Source organism: Trachypithecus francoisi, unplaced genomic scaffold (genome assembly GCF_009764315.1).
Source record: "Trachypithecus francoisi isolate TF-2019V2 unplaced genomic scaffold, Tfra_2.0 Lachesis_group14, whole genome shotgun sequence".
In the NCBI taxonomy this organism is placed as follows: Eukaryota; Metazoa; Chordata; class Mammalia; order Primates; family Cercopithecidae; genus Trachypithecus; species Trachypithecus francoisi.
The window spans coordinates 63,052,593-63,075,708 of record NW_022681459.1 but is presented as its reverse complement, the minus strand read 5'-3'; the positions used below and the strand labels follow the sequence as shown (position 1 = coordinate 63,075,708).

The following is a 23,116-nucleotide window of genomic DNA, read 5'->3' as shown; positions in this document are numbered from 1 at the left end:
TGCCTCAGCCTCCCCAGTAGCTGGAATTACAGGCACCCGCCACCACGCCTGGCTAATTTTTGTAGTTTTAATAGAGACGAGGTCTTACCATATTGGCCACATTGGTCTCGAACTCCTGACTGTCACGTGTTTCCATACAGAAGACCACCTAAACAGGCTTTGTGTAAGCAATAAGGCCGTTTATTCACTTGGGTGTAAGAGGGCTGAGTCCGAAAAGAGAGACAGCGAAGGGAGATAGGAGAGGGGCAGCTTTATAGGACTTGGGTAGGCAGTGGAAAGTTACAGTCGAAGGTGGTCATCTGTTGTCAGCAGGGGAGGGGGTCACAAGGCGCATGGTGGGGAGACCATGAGACCCATTGTCCAGGAGAAGTGTCATAAGATCGATTGATCACTTAGGGCAGTGCAGGAGCAAGTCATAACGGTGGAACGTCTCAAGGTTGGTTAATCAGTTAAGGCAGAAACTGGCTGTTTCACTTCTTTTGTGGTTTTTCAACTGCTTCAGACTTCTTGGCTGCTGCAGGCCATCTGGATGTATATGTGCAGTTCACAGGGGTTACAATGGCTTAGCTCCGGCTCAGAGGCCTGACACTGACCTCAGATGACCCACCTGCCTCGGCCTCCCAAAGTGCTGGGATTACAGGCGTGAGCCACCGTGCCCGCCTGGGATCATATGTTACATGCATGTTTGTTCGATAAGCACGGACTGCAGCCACCTACATGAATATTCACAGCTCATCCTGTAGCCTGTTCAATACGTATGTTTAGCCAACCCCTTCAGCATAAAGCTCCTGCCCCAACCCCTCCTGCTTCTAAATGTCTGTCTCTGGTGTTTCCCGGAGGCTGCTCTTCCCAGGCTGCAGGATGGCCACCTGCAGGCTGTCACTCTTAACAAGAAATAAAGTCTCCTTTCCAAATGTATACATTGTGGCCAGGCGTGGTGGCTCACGTCTGTAATCCCAGCACTTTGGTAGGCCGAAGTGTATGGATCTCCTCAGACTGCGAGTTCAAGACCAGCTGAACAACGTGGAGAAACCCTGTCTCTATTAAAAACACAAAAATTTGCCAGGCATAATGGTGGGTGCCTGTAAGCCTGACCAACAAGGAGAAACACTGTCTGTACTAAGAATACAAAAATTAGCCAGGCATAGGGGTGGCGGTCTGTAATCCCAATTACATGGGAGGCTGAGGCAAGAGAATCGCTTCAACCTGGCAGGCGGAGGTTGCGGTGAGCTGAGATCATGCCACTGCACTCCAGCATGGGTAACAGAGCAAGATTCTGTCTCAAAAAACAAACAAACAAACAAAACAACCACAAAAAACAAAAGCAAGCAAACAAAAAAACCAAATGTATACCTTGTGTAATTTTTAGGTCACTGCACCATGGGAGTACACTACCAGGGAAAGGGAGCTGTGAGACCCACAGGGAGGCTCCAGACAGGCTGTCCTGCGACACCAGCCACTGCCCTTCCATGACATGAGGAGGCCAGAGCTCAGCCTACCAGGGAGCAACTCCAGGCAGGAGATGGGGAAGAAGGAGAAGCAGGAAGGAAAGAGCTCAGTGCAGGGATGCACATGGCATCCTGATGGGACATCTGAGGCCCACACCCACCTGCTGTCCCTCCCTCCCATGGTGGCCTCCGAGTGTGAAGGCCTGGGGGAAAGCAGATGCCTGACCCTCCACTCTTCCTCCCTGTCCCCATGGCTGCTGGGTGGAGACCATCTCTGGGACGATCCCTGAGGGCAGGATCCAGGAGTCTCTGCAGAGGCATCAGCCTGTCTGTCTTGAGGGTGGAGAGGCGGCTCCAGCTGGGCGGGACTACCAGGGGAGGGGCTTGTGCTCTGCTGGCTCTGCCTGGTGTGGACCCACCTCCCAGTCGCTGGCTGCAAAGACTTTCTCTTTCCCTTTGCGGTTACTTTGGGTCCTGCCTCACAGAGCGGCCTGTCTTTATCAGAGGTCCCTCTGCCAGGGGGAGGACCCCAGAGAAAAACAGAAAGAGGGTCAGAGCCTGAGGAAGATAAAGCATCCCAGAGCCTCCCACTCCAGTGCCAGAGCAGGAAGAGGGAGGGGCCATGACTACGAGGCCCTGGGAGGTCACTTTAAGGAGGGCTGTCCTAAAACCAGGAGCCGGTAGCAGAAAGTGAAACCCTCCTGCTTCAGACAAAGATCATAGTCGGGACTAGCCAGCCAAGGATGAAGCCTCAGTTCAGGTACCACTGCCTGCTCGACCCGCTGGGCCTCTCTGCTGCCCCTTCCTGCCTGGTGGCCTTGCTGGGCCTCAGCCCTGGCCTCCCCCTGCCCCAGCCCCAGCCCTGGGCTCCCTCCCTTCTGGCTCCCCTGCCCCTGCCACTCCCAGCCAGGCTCTTTGTCCTGCTCTGTGGTTGCCCCACTGCTACTTCTGAATGGGCCGCCTCCCCCACCTGCCCCAGCCCAGGCCCCTTGCTGAGACTCTCCCCTGCCACAAAAGTCATGGCAGGACTGGTGCTCCCTGCCCTGGGAGGGTGCTCCCTCTGTGTGCTTCCTGCCATTCCTGAACTCTGGAACTGGGAGAATTGAACCAAAGGATGATGGGAGCAATGTGGAATTTTGTTCACAGAGCTTCGATGGATTTTCTGTAAGATTTACTATGCTTTAAATACCAAGTCTTAGGAGAGGGTGTGGGGAGGGAATGGTCTCTGAAGCACAAGATAAATCATGTCTTCCAAGGATGTCTCCACTGTGGGCAGAGGAGGATGCAGATGACTCCAAACACACACTCTTCCTCTACGATCAGCATTCACCATTTATAATGACACCAGTAACATGGATTATAGTGACCGGGCATGGTGGCTCAAGCCTGTCATCCCCGCACTTTGGGAAGCCGAGTCAGGTGGATCGCCTGAGGTCGGGAGTTCGAGACCAGCCTGACAAACATGGATAAACCCTGTCTCTACTAGAAATACATGATTAGCCAGGTGCGGTGGTGAGCGCCTGTAATCCCAGTGACTCTGGAGGCTGAGACAGGAGAATCGCTTGAACCCAGGAGGCGGAGGTTGCAGTGAGCCGAGATCGTGCCATTGCACTCCAGCCTGGGCAACAAGAGTGAAATTTAGTCTCAAAAGAAAACAAAAACAAAAACAAAACAAAAAACATGGAATATATGGGGGAAAAGCCTCAATGATCAGGAGAAATGCTTCTATTTTAAAATTTAGTAAGAAGAGAGCCCGGTCCCCAATGACTCCCTCCTGCAGGGCCGGTGCTACAGAGACTGGACAGGGCTTGTCTGATAAGAGGCCCAGCCCCATCCATCCCCAGCTCTGTGGCCTGGGCAGGTTACCCCACCTTTCTGTGCCTCTGGCCCCTCCTTTGTAAGACGGGAATGGCCCCTGCAAGCCTAGGGCAGCATCACATGAGCTCATACCCACGCAGCACTTAGAAGAGTGGCCTGGGCCTCAGAATTCAGTTCTACCGTGATTTAAAAATAGTAATATACTGAGGTGAAATGTCAGGAAGGAACTGGCTGAAAGGTTAAAATCTATGATATTTTTTAAAAAATATTATTATTAAAAAAAATTTTTTTTTATTTTATTTTATTTTTTTTTTTTGAGATGAATTTTCGCTCTTGTTGTCCAGGCTGGAGTGCAATGGCACGATCTCAGCTCACTACAACCTCTGCCTCCCACGTTCAAGTGATTCTCCTGTCTCAGCCTCCTGAGTGGCTGGGATTACATGCACCCGCCACCATGCCTGCCTAATTTTTGTGTTTTTAGTAGAGACTGGGTTTCACCATGTTGGTGAGACTGGTCTCAGACTCCTGACCTCAATGATCGGCCCACCTCGGCCTCCCAAAAGGCTGGGATTACAGTTATGAGCCATAATGTCCAGCCAATAACTTTATTCTCTTTTGCATTTTACTAATGCGTTGGAGAGTGGGTGGGAGAAATACCGGGAGGGTGGGGAATGTACCCCTGGAATGACCAGAGCTGGGCCCTGAGCAGGAAGAGGTCACCCCGGTCCTGCTGCCCCTGCCAGCACCCCCTTTTCTTGCTCTCTCCCCGGTCTTCCTGCCTGGGAAGGAATTAGAAATTCTCAGGGCTGTGGAGGGATGGGGGAGGCCCAGAGCCGTCAGGGAAGCTGTGTTTAGCGGACATCAGCGCGGAGGGCTCCTGGGAGCGCTCTCTGCATTGGCTGGTTTCTCTCTTGTGTCTTCAGAAACACAGTGGAGCGAATGGATCGACACACATTCTTCTACAACTTTAATAACAGACCCATCCTTTCTCGTCGGAATACCGTCTGGCTGTGCTACGAAGTGAAAACAAGGGGCCCCTCAATGCCTACTTGGGGCGCAAAGATCTTTCGAGGCCAGGTACCTCCAATCACTTTGCAGGCAGAAGCTAAGCCAGCTGGGAAAGCAAACCACACACTGAAGAGTGAAATGCCCAGGGGCGGGCTGTCCAGGGCGCCCTTCTCTCCCACACTTTCCAAGTCCGTGGCCCTGACCTTCCTGCTGGACCGTCCTGGGATCGGATCGTGGAGGGGGTTTGCCTCTGCACAAAAGGCCTTGTTTTTTTTTTTTTTTTTTTGAGACAGAGTTTCTCTCTTGTTGCTCAGGCTGGAGTGCAATGACGCAATCTCAGCCCACTGCAGCCTCTGACTCCTGGGTTCAAGCAATTCTGTCGCCTCACACTCCCGAGTAGCTGGGATTACAGGTGCCCACCACCATGCATGGGTAATTTTTTTTTTTTTTTTTGTATTATTAATAGATACCTGATTTTACCATGTTGGCTAGGTTGGTCTTGAACTCCAGACCTCAGATGATCCACCTGCCTCGGCCTCCCAAAGTGTTGGAATTACAGGTGTGAGCCACAGTGCCGGCTTAATTTTAATATTTTATTTAATCCAATGTAGCTAACATTACTTCAACATTATTTAACATAAAATTCTTGACAAGATAATGAAGTTTCTTTTTCTTGTCATGCTGAGTCTTTGAAATAAGCTGTGTTTGGGGGGTGGCTTGTGCCTGTATCCCAGCACTTTCGGAGGCCAAGGCCGGTAGATCACCTGAGGTCAGATGTTCGAAAACCAGGATGGCCAACATGGTGAAATCCTGTCTCTACTAAAAATACAAAAAAATTAGCCAAGCAATGTGGCAGTCACCTGTAATCCCAGCTACTTGGGAGGCTGAGGCAGGAGAATCACTTGAACCCATGAGGCAGAGGTTATGGTGAGTTGAGATTGCATCATTGCACTCCAGCCTGGGCAACAAGAGTGAAACTATGTCTCAACAACAACAAAAAGAGAAATCAGCAGTGTATGATGTATTTTTCAGGTGCCCAGGTCTCTCTCTCATCAGAGCCCCATTTCAAGTGCTCAGTAGCCCCCTTGGCCAGTGCCCCCCACTACATGGGAGAGCGCAAGTCCAGTGGCCTCCCCAGCAGATGGCAGGGAGGGAACAAGGCCGACCCCAGGGGGCCAGGCCACAGCAGGGACTGAGGATGTCTGGTGAATGGATGCCTGGGAGAATGGATGCCAGAGTTCACACACACGTCTGTGAAGAGGGCTGGGAAAACTCCCAAACGAAGGGAAGCACGTGTCTTGGTGCACCTTGTGTTGCTTCAACAGCAGGACTGAGACGGGGACATTCACAATGAATAGAAATGTGCTGGCTCGAGTTCTGGACGCTGGGAAGTCCACTGTCAAGGCACCAGCGACTTTCCAGGCCCTGCGAGCTGCACAGTCACGTGGGGGTGAAGGTTGTTGCCAGAAGCTCAGGGGATGCTCTAGACAGAGTGGCCTGGGATGTCGAGTCACTGCTGCTCCATGACACCGGGACAAGAGGAAGCAGGAGTTTAGTCTGACTGGCTGCCCCTCCAGCTAGAGGGCAAGAGACAGAAAGTGGGGCTAAAGTTGCCCTTGAATAACCACAGCAGTGGCACCCACAAAGGTGCAGTCCCCACAACCTCATAGCCGCTTGTAGGTGCCACCTCTTAAGGCCATTACCATAGCAATTAACACTGAACATGAGCTTTGGAGCAGACAATCACTCAAACTAATCAGGGGGATGGAGGAAAGGAGCTTCAATGGCAAGATCCCCTGGACTCCTGTCCTGGCCCCTCCTCCCTCTGCACCACCCCTGCTCTCCTCCTGCTCCCCCTCTCAGAGCTTCTCCTGCCCCTGCTCCTCTTCCAGGTGTATTTCGAGCCTCAGTACCATGCAGAAATGTGCTTCCTCTCTTGGTTCTGTGGCAACCAGCTGCCTGCTTACAAGCGCTTCCGGATCACCTGGTTTGTATCCTGGACCCCCTGCCCGGACTGTGTGGCGAAGGTGGCCGAATTCCTAGCTGAGCACCCTAATGTCACCCTGACCATCTCTGCTGCCCGCCTCTACTACTACTGGGAAACAGATTACCGCAGGGCACTCTGCAGGCTGCGTCAGGCAGGAGGGGCTCGTGTGAAGATCATGGACAATGAAGGTGAGAGGAGGAGGGGTCAGGGGAGTGTGAGGGGAGGAACAGCATGAGAGATGGATGGATCTGCAATGCCATGGCTGGGGGCGTCCCAGGGCAGCCTACAGGGGCAGGGCCAGCGCTGACCACAACTGACAGCCAGGAGACAAGGTCTGGGAGGGCAGGACCAGGGTCAGGGGAGAGCCTGACTGCTTCCTGCCTCTTCATGTCAGAATTTGCATACTGCTGGGAAAAGTTTGTGTACAATGAAGGTCAGTCATTCATGCCTTGGGACAAATTCGATGACAATTATGCATTCCTGCACAGCAAGCTAAAGGAGATTCTCAGGTGAGGGTCTCCCTCTGGCCTCATGGTCTCTCTCCTCTCACCTCCTGCTCATCCTCCTGAGACCTCCCCTGGCCAGGCCCTCCTGCCCTCCCTTCTGCCCCCTGTCTGCCCTCATAGTTACACCCCCTCACCCCAACTCCTTGTGTTTCCTCCACCTCCCTGCCTCCCCGCTGCTTTCCTGGGCCCCTCTGTGAGTGAGAGGCCCCTTCGGCCTCCAGAGCGACCTCCATCCACCCCCAAGGCCGCCCTCCCCACAGCCTGGGATCCCCAGCCTGGCTCCTTCCATCTCCCTGGCATAACCGAAGTTGTCATAACACTGGACGTAAGTGGGCGTGAATATTCACAAGCCCGACAGCCAGAAGCTTTGAGCAACATCCTTCAAGGCTGACCTGAGCCCCTGAGAAGGAGCCGCCTCTGTGGAAACAGAGCTTCAGGCTTCGGCTGCCATAGAAGATGGTCCAGGCCGGGTGCCCACAGGGCAGGCATTTATTTTCTCACAGATCTGGAGGCTGCAAGTCCAGGGTGGAGGGGTGGGCGGGGCTGTGTCCTCTGTGGCCGCTCCTCCAGCCCTGTCCCCTCTGGCCGTTCCTCTGTGCACCTGCAACCCTAGGGTCTCTCTGCCTCTAAATGTCCTCCTTGTTTATGGTCCCCAGTCAGACAGGATTAGGGTCCGCCCTAAGGACCATGAGTTAATTTAATCACCACTTTAGTGGACCTGTCTCCAAATACAGTTATCCTGTGAGGAGGTGGGGGTGAGGACTTCAACATATCAGCGTTGGGAAGATACAACTTACCCCATGACAACGACCCAGGAGGCTTTGGGTCAAGCCTGGGTGGTGTGTGCAGGGGTCCCCGTTCTGTGTGTCTGTCTCCCAGGAGTCCTGCCCTGACCCTCACAGCACCTCCCTTCAGACCTTGCTGCACCCTGGGCCGCACCCCATGGCTTCCCCACCCAACAGCACCCAGCCCGGCCTCCTGCTCACGCCTGTCCCTTCTCAAATCCCTCCCACAGGATGGAGATGCAGAAAGAGTCAAACACTCAGTGATCAAGGTCCCATGTGAATACATTTTTTTTTTTTTTGAAACAGCCTCTCCCTCAGTCGCCCAGTCTGGAGTGCTGTGGTGCGATCTCGGCTCACTGCAACCTCTGCTTCCCAGGTTCTAGCAATTCTCTTGTCTCAACCTCCCAAGTACCTGGGATTACAGGCACATGTCACCACACTGGCTAATATTTGTATCTTTAGTAGAGATGGGGTTTTGCAATGTTGGCCAGGTGTTGAGTGAGATTTTACAAAAGATTAGGCTTGGATAATGGGAGGCTTGAGATGCCAGGAACTTTCCAGGAAGCACAATAGAAAAATGCAACCAGGGACCAGAGAGGCCATAGAAAGAGATGATCTAAGGCCCTTGGGAGAGACGGGAACTAAGCACCTGGGTCTTAGACAGGAAGAGCAAACTGCAAGACAGGGTGGCCGGGGACACCAGGCTCTGCCCTTTTATGATATATAGACAAGAACTCAGCCAGCCAGGGAACAACTCTGGGCAGGAGATGTGGAAGGAAGGAGCTCAGTGTGGGAGCACACGTGGCATCCTGAGGGGACATCTGAGGGCCACCTCCCACCCGCTATTCCTCCCTCCAATGGTGGCCTCTGAGTGTGAAGGCATGGGGGTAGGCAGACACCTGCCCCTCACTCTCCCTCCCTACCACATAGCTGCTGGGTGGGGGGCGTCCCTGGGATGATTCCTGAGGGCAGGATCCAGGGGTCCCTCTGGCGGTCCTCCCATCCAGGTGAGAAAGCAGCCTGGAGTGAGGCCTGCACTCAGGTGGGCCTGGGAGGTCACTCACAGAGCCGGTGTCTCCTGGAACAAGGGCCCTGGAAGATAGAAATAGAACCCAAGCCCAGGACTAACATCAGGGCCAGGGCAAGCCTGCCAAGGAGGCTGCACATGAAGCCCCAGATCAGGGACCACCGTCCGCTCTGCCCGCGGGGCCTCTGCTGCCTCTTCCTGCCTGGTGGCCCTGCTGGGCCTCAGCCCTGGCCTCCCCCTGCCCCAGCCCCAGCCCTAGGCTCTCTCCTATCTGCTTCCTCTTTTGCTCCCACTCCCAGCCATGCTGTTTGCCCTGCTATGTGGTCACCCGTCTGCAGCTTCTGAATGGGCCGCCTCCCCGACCTGCCCCAGCCCAGGCCCCCTGCTGAGACTCTCCCCAGAAAGGCACCATGGGGTTGGTGCTCCCCACCCTGGGAGGGTGCTCCCTCTGTGTGCTTCCCACCATTCCTGAGTTCAGGAACTGGGAGAATTGAACCAAAGGATGATTGCAGCAATCAGGCATTTTTTTCTCAGCACTTTGATGAAATTTCTGTAAGATTTACTTTGTTTCAACACAAAGTCTTAGGAGAGGGTGTGGGGGAGGGAATGGTCTCAGTACCAGAAAATAAGCCATTTCTTCCAAAGATGCCTCCAATGTGAGCAGAGGAGGATGCACATGACCTCAGACACACATTCCTCCTCCGTAAGCACCATTCACCTTTTAGAATGACACATGTAACCTGGAATGTAGGAAAAAATATGATGATCAGGAGTAATGCTCTTATTTTAAAGTTTAGTAAGAAGAGAGCTTGGTTCCCGACAGCTCCCTGCTACAGGGCCTGTGATGCAGAGGCTGGACAGGGCTGGCATGGAAAGGGGCCCTCCATCCATCCCCAGCTCTGTGGCCTGGGCAGGTTACCTACTTCTCTGTGCCTCTGGCACTTCTGTAAAATAGGGATGGCCCCTGCAGGCCTCAGGCATGTGCCATGAGCTCAGACATATGCAGCACTTACGAGAGTGACCTGGGCCTGCCGGGCACAGTGGCTCACGCCTGTCATCCCAGAACTTTGGGAGGCTGAGGTGGGCAGATCACGAAGTCAGGAGTTCAAGACCAGCCTGGCCAACATGATGAAAACCGATCGCTACTAAACATACAAAAACTAGTGCTGAGCACGGTGGCTCATGCTTGTAATCCCAGCACTTTGGGAGGCCGAGGTGGGCAGATCACAAGGTCAGCAGTTCAAGACCATCCTGGCTAACATGGTAAAACCCTGTCTCTACTAAAAATACAAAAAGTTAGCTGGGCGTGGTGGCACATGCCTGTAGTCCCTGCTACTTGGGAGGCTGAGGCAGGAGAATCGCTTGAAACCAGGAGGCAGAGGTTGCAGTGAGCCGAGATTGCACCACTCCTCTCCAGCCTGGTGAAAGAGTGAGACCCCGTATAAAAATAAATAAATAAAAATACAAAGATCAGCCAGGCGTGGTGACACAAGCCTGTAATCCCAGCTACTCAGGAAGCTGAGGCGGGAGAATCACTTCAACCCGGGAGGTGCAGGTTGCAGTGAGCCGAGATCGTGCCACTGCACTCCATCCTGGATGCCAGTGAGATTCTGTCTCAAAAAAAAAAAAAAAAGAGAGTATTTGGTGTGATCCCAATGTGAAAATAATCATCATCATCGGACAGGTGAAATGTGAGGAAGGAATTGAGCTGAAATGTTCAAGCAACTATTTGAGGTTGGAGAGTTTTATTGTCTGTTGCATTTTCCTAATGGGTCGGGAGATGTGTGGCAGAAAAACTCGGAGGTTAAAGGTGTGCATTGGTAGACCCAGAGCTGGGGTTCCAGCTGGGATAGGTCACTCCGGCCCTGCTGCCCCTGCCAGTATCCCCTCCTCTTTCTCTCTCCCAATCTTCCTGCCTGGGAAAGCAGCAGACATTCTCAGGGCTGTGGAGGGATGGGGGAGGCCCAGAGCCCAGGGCGGTCCAGGAAGTGGTGTTCAGCGGGCATCAGCCCCCAGGACTCCGGGTGGGGGAGGGGGAGTCTCTGCATTGTCTGTCTTATGCCTTCTGTCTGTCTTATGCCTTCAGAAACCCAATGGAGGCAATGTATCCACACATATTCTACTTCCACTTTAAAAACCTACGGAAAGCCTATGGTCGGAACGAAAGCTGGCTGTGCTTCACCATGGAAATTATAAAGCATTGCTCAACTGTCTCCTGGAAGAAGGGCGTCTTCCGAAACCAGGTAGCACCAAAGTCCTAGTTACACCCCAAATAGGAGCTAAGCAGCTAGGAATGCAGAAAACACAAGAAGTGACGTGCCCGGCGCGGGCTCTCCTGTGTGTACTTTCCTTTTACATTTCTTTTTTTCTTTTTCTTTTTCTTTTCCTTTTTCTTTCTTCTTTTTTTTTTTTTTTGAGACAGTCTCGCTTAATTGCCCAGGCTGGAGTGCAATGGTGCGATCTTGGCTCACTGCAACCTCTGCCTCTTGGGTTCAAGCGATTCTCCTGCCTCAGCCTCCTGAGTAGCTGGGATTACAGGTGCCCGCCACCACACCCGGCTAATTTTTATTCTATTTTTAGTAGAGACGGGGTTTCACCACAGTGGCCAGGCTGGTTTCGAACTCCTGACCTCACGGGATCCACCCCTCCTTGGCCTCCCAAAGTGCTAGGATTACAGGCATGAGCTACCGCGCCCAACCTCCTCCCACATTTTTAAGTCCGTGGCCCAGATCTTCCTCCCTGACTCTCCTGGGATCGGATGGTGGAGGGGGTTTGCCTCTTCCCAAAAGGCCTTGCTTAGAGCCCAGCACCCTCACTCTTGACTTTCTTTCCCAAAATCTTGTCATGGAGCTGTGCGTCTGGCAGTCCTCGAGAAACAGCAGCTGTGGGAAGCGGGTTTCCATCCTGTCTCTGCTGTGGTGTCTGGCACTGTGTCTGGGCCAGTCACTGCTGGGCTGGTGGGGCCGCCCCCACCACTGCCCTGATTCCTCGATGTCAAGGACACATCATCACAGGATGGTGAACCCTTGCTCCTCACCGTGCCGCCCCCACAAAGGCCACTGACCTCCCACCCACCCTGTCATGTTCCACCCACCCCTGCTGTCCCCACTGCCCAGACAGGAGACTTTTCAGAGTGTGTTCAGGGAGGGAGCCGTCTGTGTTCTGGGCAGGCCTGGCTTACAGCAGTGCTGGCCTCGGAAACGCCCAGGACTCAGGAGTGAAGCACAAGTGAAGTCCCCACACGCTAAAAAGGCGGCAAGAACTGGTGGAAGACATTTTAATGTCTGCATTAGCTCAATTATCTCACATACGATTTCAACATATACTTAATATAAAATGCCTCATGAGAGAGTTAAAGTTTGTCTGTTCTCACAATGAGATTTTGAAATGAGCTGTGTATTGTTCACAGGCCAACGTTTCTAATCAGGGCCCCATTTCAAGTGCTCAGTAGCCCCTTTGGCCAACCTTCAACTCCATGGGCAATGCTGGTCCAATGACCTGCGTAGCAGAAGGCAGACAGGGAACAAGGCAGACCCCCATAGGGCCAGGCCACAGCAGGGGCTGAGGATGCCTGGTTAATGGGTGCCTGGAGAACAGGATGCCAGAAATCACATATGACCTGTGACGAGACAGGGAAAGACTCAATAAAATAAAGAAGGAAGGGGCCGAGCACGGGGGCTCACGCCTGTAATCCCAGCACTTTGGGAGGCCAAGGCGGCAGGATCATGAGGTCAGGAGTTTGAGACCAGCCTGGCTAATATGGTGAAACCCCATCTCTACTAAAACTACAAAAATTAGCCAGGCGTGGGGGTGCGCCCCTGTAGTCCCATCTACTCGGGAGGCTGAGGCAGGAGAATTGCTTGAACCCGGGAGGCAGAGGTTTCAGTGAGCCGAGATCTTGCCACTGCACTCCAGCCTGGGTGACAGAGCAAGACTCCATCTCTCAAAAAAAGTAAAGAGGAAGGGCCGGGTGCAGTGGCTCACGCCTGTAATCTCAGCACTTTGGGAGGCTGAGGCATGCGGATCACGAGATCAGGAGAGTGAGACCATGCTCAATAAGTCAGTGAAACCCTGTCTCTACTAAAAATACAAAAAATTAGCCGGGCATGGTGGCAGGCGCCTGTAGTCCCAGCTACTTGGGAGGCTGAGGCAGGAGAATGGCGTAAACCCGGGAAGTGGAGCTTGCAGTGAGTGGAGATCGCGCCACTGCACTCCAGCCTGGGTGACAGAGCAAGACTCCGTATCGAAAAAAAAAAAAAGAAGAAGAAGAAAAAAGAAAAAGGAAGGACAAGGATGGAAGAAGGGATAATTCTATGAATAAAAAGCCCTAGGGCCTACTATGTACCCAGAAAAATGAAAAGTAAAGAAAATAAGGCCGTGCATGTGGTTTACGCTCATAGTCCCAGAGCTTTGGGAGGGTGAGGCAGGAGGACGGCCTGAGCCCAAGAGTTCAAGATCACCCTGGGTGAAATCCTGTCTCTGCAAAAATTACGAAAAGATTAGACAGGCGTGGCGGCACGCACCTGCAGTCCCAGCTAATCAGGAGGCTGAGGTGGGAAGATTCCTCAAGCCTGGGAGGTGAAGGCTACAGTCAGCCCAGATCGCACCACTGCACCCCAGCCTGGGCAATAGAGAGAGACCATGTCCCAAAAATAAATAAATAAGGAAACGCCCTGGGGCTCCAGGCCCACCCTCTGCTCCCACTGCCCCACCCCTGCACTCCTCCTGCTCCTGGTCTGAGCTCCCCCTGACCTCCTCCTCCTCCTTCCCCAGGTTGAATCTAAGACCCATTGTCATGCAGAAAAGTGCTTCCTCTCTTGGTTCTGCGAGGACATACTGTCTCCTAACACAAACTACCAGGTCACCTGGTACACATCTTGGAGCCCTTGCCTAGATTGTGCAGGGGAGGTGGCCGAGTTCCTGGCCAGGCACAGTAATGTGAAGCTCACCATCTATACCGCCCGCCTCTACTACTTCTGGGATACAGATTACCAGGAGGGGCTCCGCAGCCTGAGTGAGGAAGGGGCCTCCGTGGAGATCATGATCTACGAAGGTGAGATGTGGGAAGGCTGAGGGGAGCGGGTGCGGGAGGGACAGCATGAGGGGCAGGTGGGGCTGCAATGCCGTGGGGCGGGGCAGTGTCCCCGGGAAGCCTGCAGGGATGGGGCCAGCGTCCACTGTAACTGGCAGCCAGGAAACCTGGCCTGGGAGGGGAAGGCCCAGGGCCTGGAGAGAGGCCTGCTGGGCCCTCACTGCTTTCTCTTCGTTTTTTCTCAGATTTTAAATATTGTTGGGAAAACTTTGTGTACAATGGTGATGAGCGGTTCAAGCCTTGGAAGGGACTAAAAGACAACTTTCTATTCCTGGACAGCAAACTGCAGGAGATTCTCGAGTGAGGGGTCTCCCCGGGCCTCATGGTCTGTCTCCTCTAGCCTCCTGCTCACGCTGCAGGGGCTTCCCCTCCACCCTGGACCAGCTCTGCTTTTGCCTGGTCATCCTGAGCCCCTCCTGCCCTCAAGGCCATTCCACAGTGCTCCCCTGCCTCACTGCCTCCTCCCCGCTCTCCCAGGCTCTTCCTTCAGAGGCCCCTTTCTGCCTCCATGGCTACCCATCCACCCACCAAGACCCCGTTCCCTCAGCCTATGTGCCCCTAACCTGCCTTTTCCCATCTCCCCAGCATAACCAATCTTTTTTTTTTGAGACGGAGTGTTGCTCTGTCGCCCAGACTGGAGTACAATGGCTTGATGTTGGCTCACTGCAAACTCCGCCTACCAGGTTCAAGCGATTCTCCTGCCTCAGCCTCCCAAATAGCTGGGATTACAGATGCCTGCCACCACGCCCAGCTAATTTTTTTTTTTTTTTTTTTTTTTTTGTATTTTTAGTAGTAACTGGGTTTCACCATGTTGGCCAGGCTGGTCTTGAACTCCTGACCTCAGGTGATCCGCTCATCTCGGCCTCCCAAAGTGCTGGGATTACAGGCATAAGCAACCCCGCCCGGCTGCGTAAACACATCTTATTAAACTCAACCTAGGCTGGCCGCAGTGACTCACGCCTGTAATCCCCCAGCAATTTGGGAGGCAGAGGTGGGAGAATCCCTTGAGCCCAGGAGTTCGAGACCAGCCTGGGCCACAGGACAAAGCCCCATCTCTACAATACATAAATAAATAAATAAATAAATAAATAAATAAATAAATAAATAAAAAGCCAGGTGTGGTTGCATGCACCTGTAGTTTAAGCTACTTGGGAGGCTGAAGTGGGAAGATTGCTTGAGCTGGGGAGATGGAGGCTGCAGGGAACTGAGATCGCGCCACTGAACTCCGGTCTGCATGGCAGATTGAGACCCTGCCTGAAAATAAATTCATAAATAAACTCAACCTAAATGAGTATGAATATATGTAAATTGAATACCAGAAGTTTTGAGAAACATCTTTTGTAAATTTCATCCTATGAATTGGGTCATTCATGTCCTACCCAGCTAAAACAGAGGCCAGGAGCCAGGGAGGAAAAGCGGTCAGGCCACATACCATTGCTCCCAAAATGGACTTCTCTGCAAGCCTGACTCCTGAAACTGTGCATTGTACCCTGAAACCAGCTTTATCCACAGCTTCTGTGATAAATGGCTGTAAGTCTTGGACTCCTTGCTCCCAAAGCAGCGACTCAACAACGGAACCTCCCAGCTCCCAACCCTTCCTAGTGCCCGTGGGCTTTCCCAAAGGGCAAGAGAACATTTCTCCTTTTTTTTTGAAATGTCTCGCCTTGTTGCCCAGGCTGAAGGGCAATGGCCCAGTCTTGGCTCACTGCAACCTCCTCCTCCCTTGTTCAAGTGATTCGCCTGTTTCAGCCTCCCGAGTAGCTGGGATTACAGGCGTGCACCACCATGCCGGGCTAATTTTTGTATTTTTCATAAAAACGGGTTTCATCATGTTGCCCAGGCTGGTCTTATTTTTATTTTATTTTTTGAAACAGAATCTTGCTCTGTTCCCCAGGCTGGGGTGCAATGGTGTGATCTCGGCTTGCTGTAACCTCTGTCGCCCAGGTTCAAGCTATTCTCCTGCCTCAGCCTCCCAAGTAACTGGGATTACATGCACGTGCCACCATGCCTGGCTAATTTTTGTGTTTTTAGTAGAGATGGGGTTTTAGCATCTTGGCCAGGCTGGTCTTGAATTCTTGACCTCGTGATCCAGCCATCTCGGACACCCAAAGTGCTGGGATTATAGGCGTGAGCCACCGGGCCCAGCTTAGGCTGGTCTTAAAATCCTGGCCTCAGGTGATCTGCCCTCCTTGGCCTCCCAAATTGCTGGGATTGCTGGTGTGAGCCACAGTGCCTAGCCCATTTCTCCTTTTTATAAAACCTGTTGCCGTCTCTGTTCTCCCGTCATGGTGCACACCACCTGGACTGCGTGTATGTCCCAAATTACAATTCTTTCTTTGCAAATGAAAAGTGAGACTTAGAGGCTCTTCTCCACACTTCAAATTTGACTTGACATTTTCAAAGCAGATGTAAGTTATTAGAGAATGAGACTCTATAAAAATGACCCCTTCATGCTGTGGCCTCCATAGAAGATGCCCTGGACCAGGTGTCCACACAGCAGACATTTATTTTCTCGCAGATCTGGGGGCTGCAGGTCCAAGTTCGAGGGGTGGGTGGGGTTGTTTGCTTGGAGGCCACTCCTCCTGGGTGGCAGGGAGTCTTCCAGCTGTGTCCTCTGTGGCCTTTCCTGTGTGCACCTGCACCTGTGGGGTCTCTGCCTCCAAATATCAACTTTTTTTTCTTCTTTTTTTGAGACAGAATTTTGCTTTTGTTGTCCAGGCTGGAGTGCAATGGCACAATCTCAGCTCACTGCAACCTCTGCCTTCCAAGTTCAAGGGATTCTCCTGCCTCAGTCTCCTGAGTAGTTGGGACTACAGGCGTGTGCCACCACACCCAGCTAATTTTGTAGTTTTAGTAGAGATGGAGTTTCTCCATGTTGTTCAGGCTGGTCTTGAACTCGTGAGCTCAGGTGATCCACCCTCCTCAGCCTCCCAAAGTGCTGGGATTACAGATATGAGCCACCATACACAACCTCTTGTTTTTTTGAGATGGAGTTTCACTCTGTTTCCCAGGCTGAAGTGCAATGGCAGGATCACTGCTCACTGCAACGTCTGCCTCCTGGGTTCAGGCAATTGTCCTACCTCAGCCTCCTGAGTAGCTGGGATTACAGATGCCCAGAACCACTCTCTGCTAATGTTTCTATTTTTAAGTAGAGATGAGGTTTCACTGAGGAAGGAGACCACCTCTCTCATTGTCTCCTGTTTCAGAAGGAAGCAAAAAGTTAGAAAGAAGCAGAAGTAAGATCAATGGCCAGACTGTTTGGCACTGCTACCTGGGCCTGGTAGTTAAAGATCAACTCCTGACCTGACCATATGAAGAAGCATTGTGAAACTCTCTGTTCTGTTCTGCTAGCCCCCACTGCTGATGTATGTAGCCCCCAGTCACATCGCCCACACTTGCACAATCTATCACAACCCTTTCATGTGGACCCCCTAGAATTGTAAGCCATTAAAAGGGCCAGAGACTTCTTCAGGGAGCTTGGATCTTAAGATGCAAGTCTGTCGATGCTCCCAGCTGATTAAAGCCTCTTCCTTCCTAAAACCGGTGTCTGAGCGGTTTTGTCTGCATCCATTCCTGCTACATCACCACGTACACTTGAGGCCAGGCTGGTCTCAAATTCCTGACTGCCCACGTTGGCCTCCCAAAGTGCTGGGATTAAAGGCATGATTCATGACACCTGGTCAACCCCCTTTATGGACCCCAGCCAAGTTAATTTGTGCCCACACTAGAGGTCTCATTTAAATTAATCATCTCAGCCGGGCCTGGTGGCTCACGCATGTAATCCTAGCACTTTGGGAGGCTGAGGCGGGCAGATCACTTGAGGTCAGTGTCACGCACGTCCATGTGAAGAGACCACCAACAGGTTTTGTGTGAGCTACAAGGCTGTTTACTTCACCCGGGTGCAGGTGGGCTGAGTCCGAAAAAGGAGTCAGCAAAGGGTGGTGGGATTATCATTAGTTCTTATAGGTTTGGGCTAGGTGTACAAAGTACATTCTTAAGGGTGGGGGAGAATATTACAAAGTAAATTTTTTTTTTCTTTTTTTTTTTGAGACGGAGTCTCGCTCTGTCGCCCAGGCTGGAGTGCAGTGGCCGGATCTCAGCTCACTGCAAGCTCCACCTCCCGGGTTTACACCATTCTCCTGCCTCAGCCTCCGGAGTAGCTGGGACTACAGGCACCCGCCACCTCGCCTGGCTAGTTTTTTGTATTTTTTAGTAGAGATGGGGTTTCACCGGGTTAGTCAGGATGGTCTCGATCTCCTGACCTCATGATCCGCCCGTCTCGGCCTCCCAAAGTGCTGGGATTACAGGCTTGAGCCACCACACCCGGCACAAAGTACATTCTTAAGGGCAGGGGAGACTATATTGTATCGGTTAGGGTGGGGCAGGAACAAATCACAGTGGTGGGATGTCATCAGTTAAAGCTATTTTCATTTCTTTTGTGGATCTTCAGTTGCTTCAGGCCATCTGGATGTAAACGTGCAGGTCACAGGAAATGCCTTAGCTTGGGCCAGAAGCCTGACATTCCTGTCTACTTATATTAATAAGAAAAACAAAACAAAATAGTGCTGCAGTGTTGGGGTGGTGAAAATTTTGGAGGGTGGTATGGAGAGATAATGGGCGATGTTTCTCAGGGCTGCTTCGAACAGGATTAGGGCAGCGTGGGAACCTATGGTGGGAGAGATTAAACTGAAGAAATATTTTGGGGTAAGGGGTGATATTGTGGGGTTGTTAGATGGAGCATTTGTTGTATAGAATTATTGGTGATGGTCTGGATGTGGTTTTGTATGAATTGAGAAACTAAATGGAAGACACAAGGTCCGAATAAAATAAGGAAAAAAATAGTTTTTTTTTTTTTTTTTTTTTGAGACGGAGTCTCACTCTGTTGCCCAGGCTGGAGTGCAGTGGCACAATCTCGGCTTACTGCAGTCTCCGCCTCCCTGGTCCAGGTGATTCTCCTGCCTCAGCCTCCCGAGTAGCTGGGACTACAGGCGCCCGCCACCACACCCGGCTAATTTTTTTTTGTTTTTAGTAGAGACGGGGTTTCAGCATGTTAGCCAGATGGTCTCAATCTCCTGACCTTGTGATCCGTCCACCTCGGCCTCCCAAAGTGTAGGGAGCAAGCCCCCCAAAATCTGGCCATAAACTGGCCCCAAACAAAATATCTGCAGCACTGTAATATGTTCATAATGGTCCCAACGCCCATGCTGGAAGGTTGTGGGTTTATGGGAATGAGGGCAAGGAACACCTGGCCCACCCAGGGTGGAAAACAGCTTAAAGGCATTCTTAAGCCACAAACAATGGCATGAGCGATCTGTGCCTTAAGGGCATGTTCCTGCTGCAGTTAACTAGCCCAACCTATTTCTTTAATTCGGGTCATCCATTCATTTCCCATAAGGGATACTTTTAGTTAATTTAATGTCTATAGAAACAATGCTAATGACTGGTTTGCTGTTAATAAATATGTGAGCAAATATCTGTTCAGGGCTGTCAGCTCTGAAGGCTGTGAGATCCCTGATTTCCCACTTCACACTTCTATATTTCTGTGTCTGTGTCTTTAATTCCTCTAGTGCCGCTGGGTTAGGGTCTCCCCGACTGAGCTGGTCTCGGCACCAAAGTGCTGGGATTACAGACATGAGCCACCGCACCTGGCCAGAAAAATAGGTATTAAAGTACTAAGAATTGGGACTACATCCAATTAGACAGTGTCCAAGGGGGTTCAACGTAATTATTTGCTTGGTTGGTGAGTTTTGGGGCTCTATCCTTGAGTTTTTTTATGTTGTCATATACCCGGCTGGATTGATTCAGGTAAAAACAACACTCTTCATTTAAAAATATACAGTCTTCTTTTTTTTAGCAGTGAGTAAGTCAATGCCTCGGTGATTTTGGAGGAAAGAGAAACGCAAAGCCAGCAATTGTTCATTAAAGAAGGATTAGAAATGGCTAGGAGAGAGTGAGATTGATGGTGTGGTGGAGATAGCTGGGGAGAGGTAGAGGGTAGCATAAGAATGGGAACCAGAGTAAAAGTGAGTATAAAAGTAAAGAATAGGACTTCATCAGGGTGAAAGTATTGGAGGGTACCTTGCCCCTGAAGTTCTTCTATCCACTTCAAGAGAGACTTAAGGGTGGTGATTTGAGGTAAAACCAGGAGCCACTAAATACCAAGAGCCTGAGACACCACTTGGGTGATTTGACTAATAAAGGCCGGTCCGTTACCAGACTGTATAGAGGTGGGAAGGCCAAACTGAGGAATTCTGTCTAACAGAAGGGAAGAAATGATCACGGTGGCCTTCTCAGACCCTGTGGGAAAGGCCTCTCTACCCATTCAGTGAAAGTGTCTATCCAGACCAAGAGGTATTTTAGTTTTCTGACTTGGGGCATGTGAGTAAAGTCAATTTACCAGTCCTGGGCAGGGGCAAATCCTGGAGCTTGATGTGTAGGGAAGGGAGGGGGCCTGAACAATCACTGAGGAGTAATGGAATAGCAGATGGAACACTGAGAAGTGATTTCCTTGAGGATAGATTTCCACGATGGAAAGGAAATGAGAGGTTCTAAGAGGTGTGGTAACGACTTATAACCTACATGGAAGAGGTTATGAAATGACAGAATAGAATGGGCCTGTGAGGCTGGAAGGAGATATTTTCCTTGGTCCAAGAACCATTTGCCTTGTGTGGGAAGAGATTGATAGGTGGAAGTTTCAGTGGGCAAGTAGGTGGGAGTGACTGATGAGAAGGAGAAAAACTGGCCATGAGGGACAGAAGTTGGAACTCTAGCTGCTTCTTTAGCGTTGCCCTGAGCAATGGGATCTGATGCCTTTTGATGGCCCTTGCAGTGAATGACTCCAGCTTCCTTTGGAAGTAAAGTGGCTTTAAGGAGAGTTTTTATTAAGGAGGCACTGATGATGAGGACCCTTGCGTAGTGAGGAAACCTCTTTCTGCCCATATAACAGCATGGAGGTGCAGGATATGGAAGGCATATTTAGAGTCAGTATAAATATTGATGTGTAGTCCCTTTGCAAGAGTGAGGGCCTGAGTTAAGGCAATGAGTTTAGCTTGCTGAGAGGTAGTGGAGCAGGACAGAGTGGTAGCCTCAAGGATAGATATGGAAGATACTATAGCATAGCCTGCCTTTGCTAGTGAGTGGTGATTAGGCCTGGTGGAACTGCCATCAATAAACCAAGTGTGATCAGGGTGAGGAATGGGAAAGAAGGAAATATGGGGAAATGGAGTGAATGCCCGGTGTATCAGAGAGATACAGTCATGGGTGTTAAGTGTGGTATCAGGAATAATGTGGGAGGCCAGATTGAAGTCCAGGCCAGGAACAATGGTAATTTTCAGAGACTCAACAAAGAGTGAGTATAGCTGAAGGAGCCGGGGAGCAGAAAGTATATGCATCAGGCGTGAGGAAGAAAATAGATTTTGTAAGTTATGAGAACTGTAGAGAATGAGTTGAGCATAGTTTGTGATTTTGAGGGCCTCTAAAAGTGTTAAGGCAGCAGCAGCCACTGCACAGAGACATGATGGCCAGCCTAAAACAGTAAAGTCAAGTTGTTTGGACAAAAAGGCTACAGGGTGCGGTAGCTTTGTGTAAGAATCCCGGTCCTTGTGTAAGAATTCCGACTGCACAGCCCTTCACTTCAGGCTATGTGTAATGGAAATGGTTGCGATGAGTCAGGGAGAGCTAATGTGGGAGCAGTCTCTAAAGCTGTCTTCAAGGAACAGAAAGAGGAGTGGGGAAAGGATTTAGGATCTATAGGGTCAGCTAGGTTTCCCTTTATGAGTTTATATAACGGTTTTGTTAGGATGGCAAAACCAGGTATCCAAAGGTGAAAGTATCCAACCATGTCTAGGAAGGAAAGAAGTTGTTGTTTTGTAGAAGGGGTTGGGGTTTGAGAGATTAGCCAGACACGATCGGCAGGGAGAACACACATGTTTTCATGAAGAATTATGCCGAGGTAGGTAAAGGATGCGGAAGAAATTTGAGCTTTGGAGGGGGATACCCGATATCCTCTGGAGAATAAATGTTGAAGGAGCAGGAAGGTATCTTGTTGAGAAAATTCAAAGGAGGGACTACAAAGTAAAAGATCACCAATGTGTTAAATAAGGTGGGAAGCAGAGGGGTGGAAAGAAAGTAAATCATGAGAAAGGGCTTGGCTGAAGTAATGAGGGCTGTCCCTGAAGCCTTGTGGCAGCACAGCCCAGGTAAGCTGCTGGGACTGATGGGTGTCAGGGTCAGTCCAGGTAAAAGCAAAGAGGGGCTGGGATGAAGCATGCAAAGGAATAGTAAAGAAAGCATGTTTGAGATCCAGGACTGAATAATGGGTTGTGGAGGGAGGTATTGAGGAGAGGAGAGTATATGAGTTTGGCACCATGGGGTGGATAGGCAAGACAATTTAGTTGATAAGGCACAGATCCTGAACTAGCCTATAAGGCTTGTCCAGTTTTTGGACAGGTAAAACGGGAGAGTTTTTAGGCTTTAAAAGGCCATGCTGTAATAGTTGAGTGATAACAGGCTTTAATCCTTTTTAAAGCCTGCTGTGGGATGGGATATTGGCATTGAGCGGGGTAAGGGTGATTAGGTTTTAATGGGAAGGTAAGGAGTGCATGATCGTTTGCCAAGGAGGGAGGAGAGGTGTCCCATACTTGTGGATTGAGGTAGGAAGACACAAGGGGAGGATGCAAAGGAGGCTTTGAACTGGGGAAAAGGGTGGCAATGAGGTGTGGCTGGAGCCCAGGAGTAGTCAGGGAAGCATATAATTTGGTTAAAGTGTCTTGACCTAATAAGGGAGCTGGGCAGGTGGGGATAACTAAAAAAGACTGCATAAAAGAATGTTGTCCAAGTTGACGCCAGAGTTGGGGAGTTTTAAGAGGTTTAGAAGTCTGGCCATCAATACCCACAACAGTTATGGAGGCAAGGGAAACAGGCCTTTGAAAAGAAGGTAATGTGGAGTGGGTAGCCTTCGTATTGATTAAGAAGGGGACAGACTTACCCTCCACTGTAAGAGTTACCCAAAGCTTCTGTGATGGTCCAGAAGGCTTCCGAGGCAATCAGACAGCGTCAGTCTTCAGCCGCTAAGCCGAGAAGATCTGGGAAGGAGTCAGTCAGAGAACCTTGGGCCAGAGTTCCAGGGGCTCTGGGACTGTCTGCCGGGTGAGTTGGACAGTCCGATTTCCAGTGTGATCCTGCACAGGTGGGGCATGGCTTAGGAGGAATCCTGGGCTTTGGGCATTCCTTGCCCCAGTGGCCAGATTTCTGGCACTTGAAGCAAGATCTTGGGGAAGGCGGTCCTGGAGGAACACCTGGCCCCTGCTGTTTAGGTGTTCTGAAGTCCTTGTGTGCTGGAGTTGTGACTGGGGTTTCTCTCACAGCAGAGGCAAGTAATTGCAACTCTTCTCTATTATTGCACACCTCAAAGATGAGGTTAATTAAGTCCTGTTGTGGGATTGAG

General features: G+C 51.1%; 1 protein-coding gene across 3 annotated transcripts; it reads left to right on the top strand.

The window, feature by feature from the left end:
- The first annotated feature begins 1,430 nt into the window (after positions 1–1,430).
- On the top strand, positions 1,431–14,927 carry LOC117096479 (DNA dC->dU-editing enzyme APOBEC-3F). 3 transcript variants are annotated; one of them, XM_033233924.1, is made up of 8 exons: positions 1,520–2,208; positions 2,475–2,612; positions 4,190–4,343; positions 6,167–6,449; positions 6,656–6,770; positions 10,666–10,822; positions 13,353–13,632; positions 13,857–14,927. In XM_033233924.1, the coding sequence occupies exons 2-8, from the start codon at positions 2,563–2,565 to the stop codon at positions 13,973–13,975; spliced, it is 1,158 nt and encodes a 385-aa protein (XP_033089815.1). In that variant the 5' UTR covers positions 1,520–2,208; positions 2,475–2,562; the 3' UTR covers positions 13,976–14,927. The 3 variants fall into 3 exon arrangements, with proteins under 3 accessions (XP_033089817.1, XP_033089815.1, XP_033089816.1); XM_033233925.1 differs by lacking the exon at positions 2,475–2,612 and having other exon boundaries at positions 1,836–2,208; XM_033233926.1 differs by lacking the exons at positions 2,475–2,612; positions 6,167–6,449; positions 6,656–6,770; ... (1 more) ...; positions 13,353–13,632; positions 13,857–14,927 and adding an exon at positions 5,316–6,160 and having other exon boundaries at positions 1,431–2,208; positions 4,190–4,348.
- Positions 14,928–23,116: the final 8,189 nt, after the last annotated feature.

Coding starts and splice junctions, on each gene's coding strand:
- LOC117096479 (XM_033233924.1), top strand. CDS start 2,563: ATGATGGGAGCAATGTGGAATTTTGTTCACAGAGCTTCGATGGATTTT. Junction 6,771..10,665: donor AAGCTAAAGGAGATTCTCAG/GTGAGGGTCTCC, acceptor TTATGCCTTCAG/AAACCCAATGGAGGCAATGT. Junction 13,633..13,856: donor GGAGATCATGATCTACGAAG/GTGAGATGTGGG, acceptor GTTTTTTCTCAG/ATTTTAAATATTGTTGGGAA.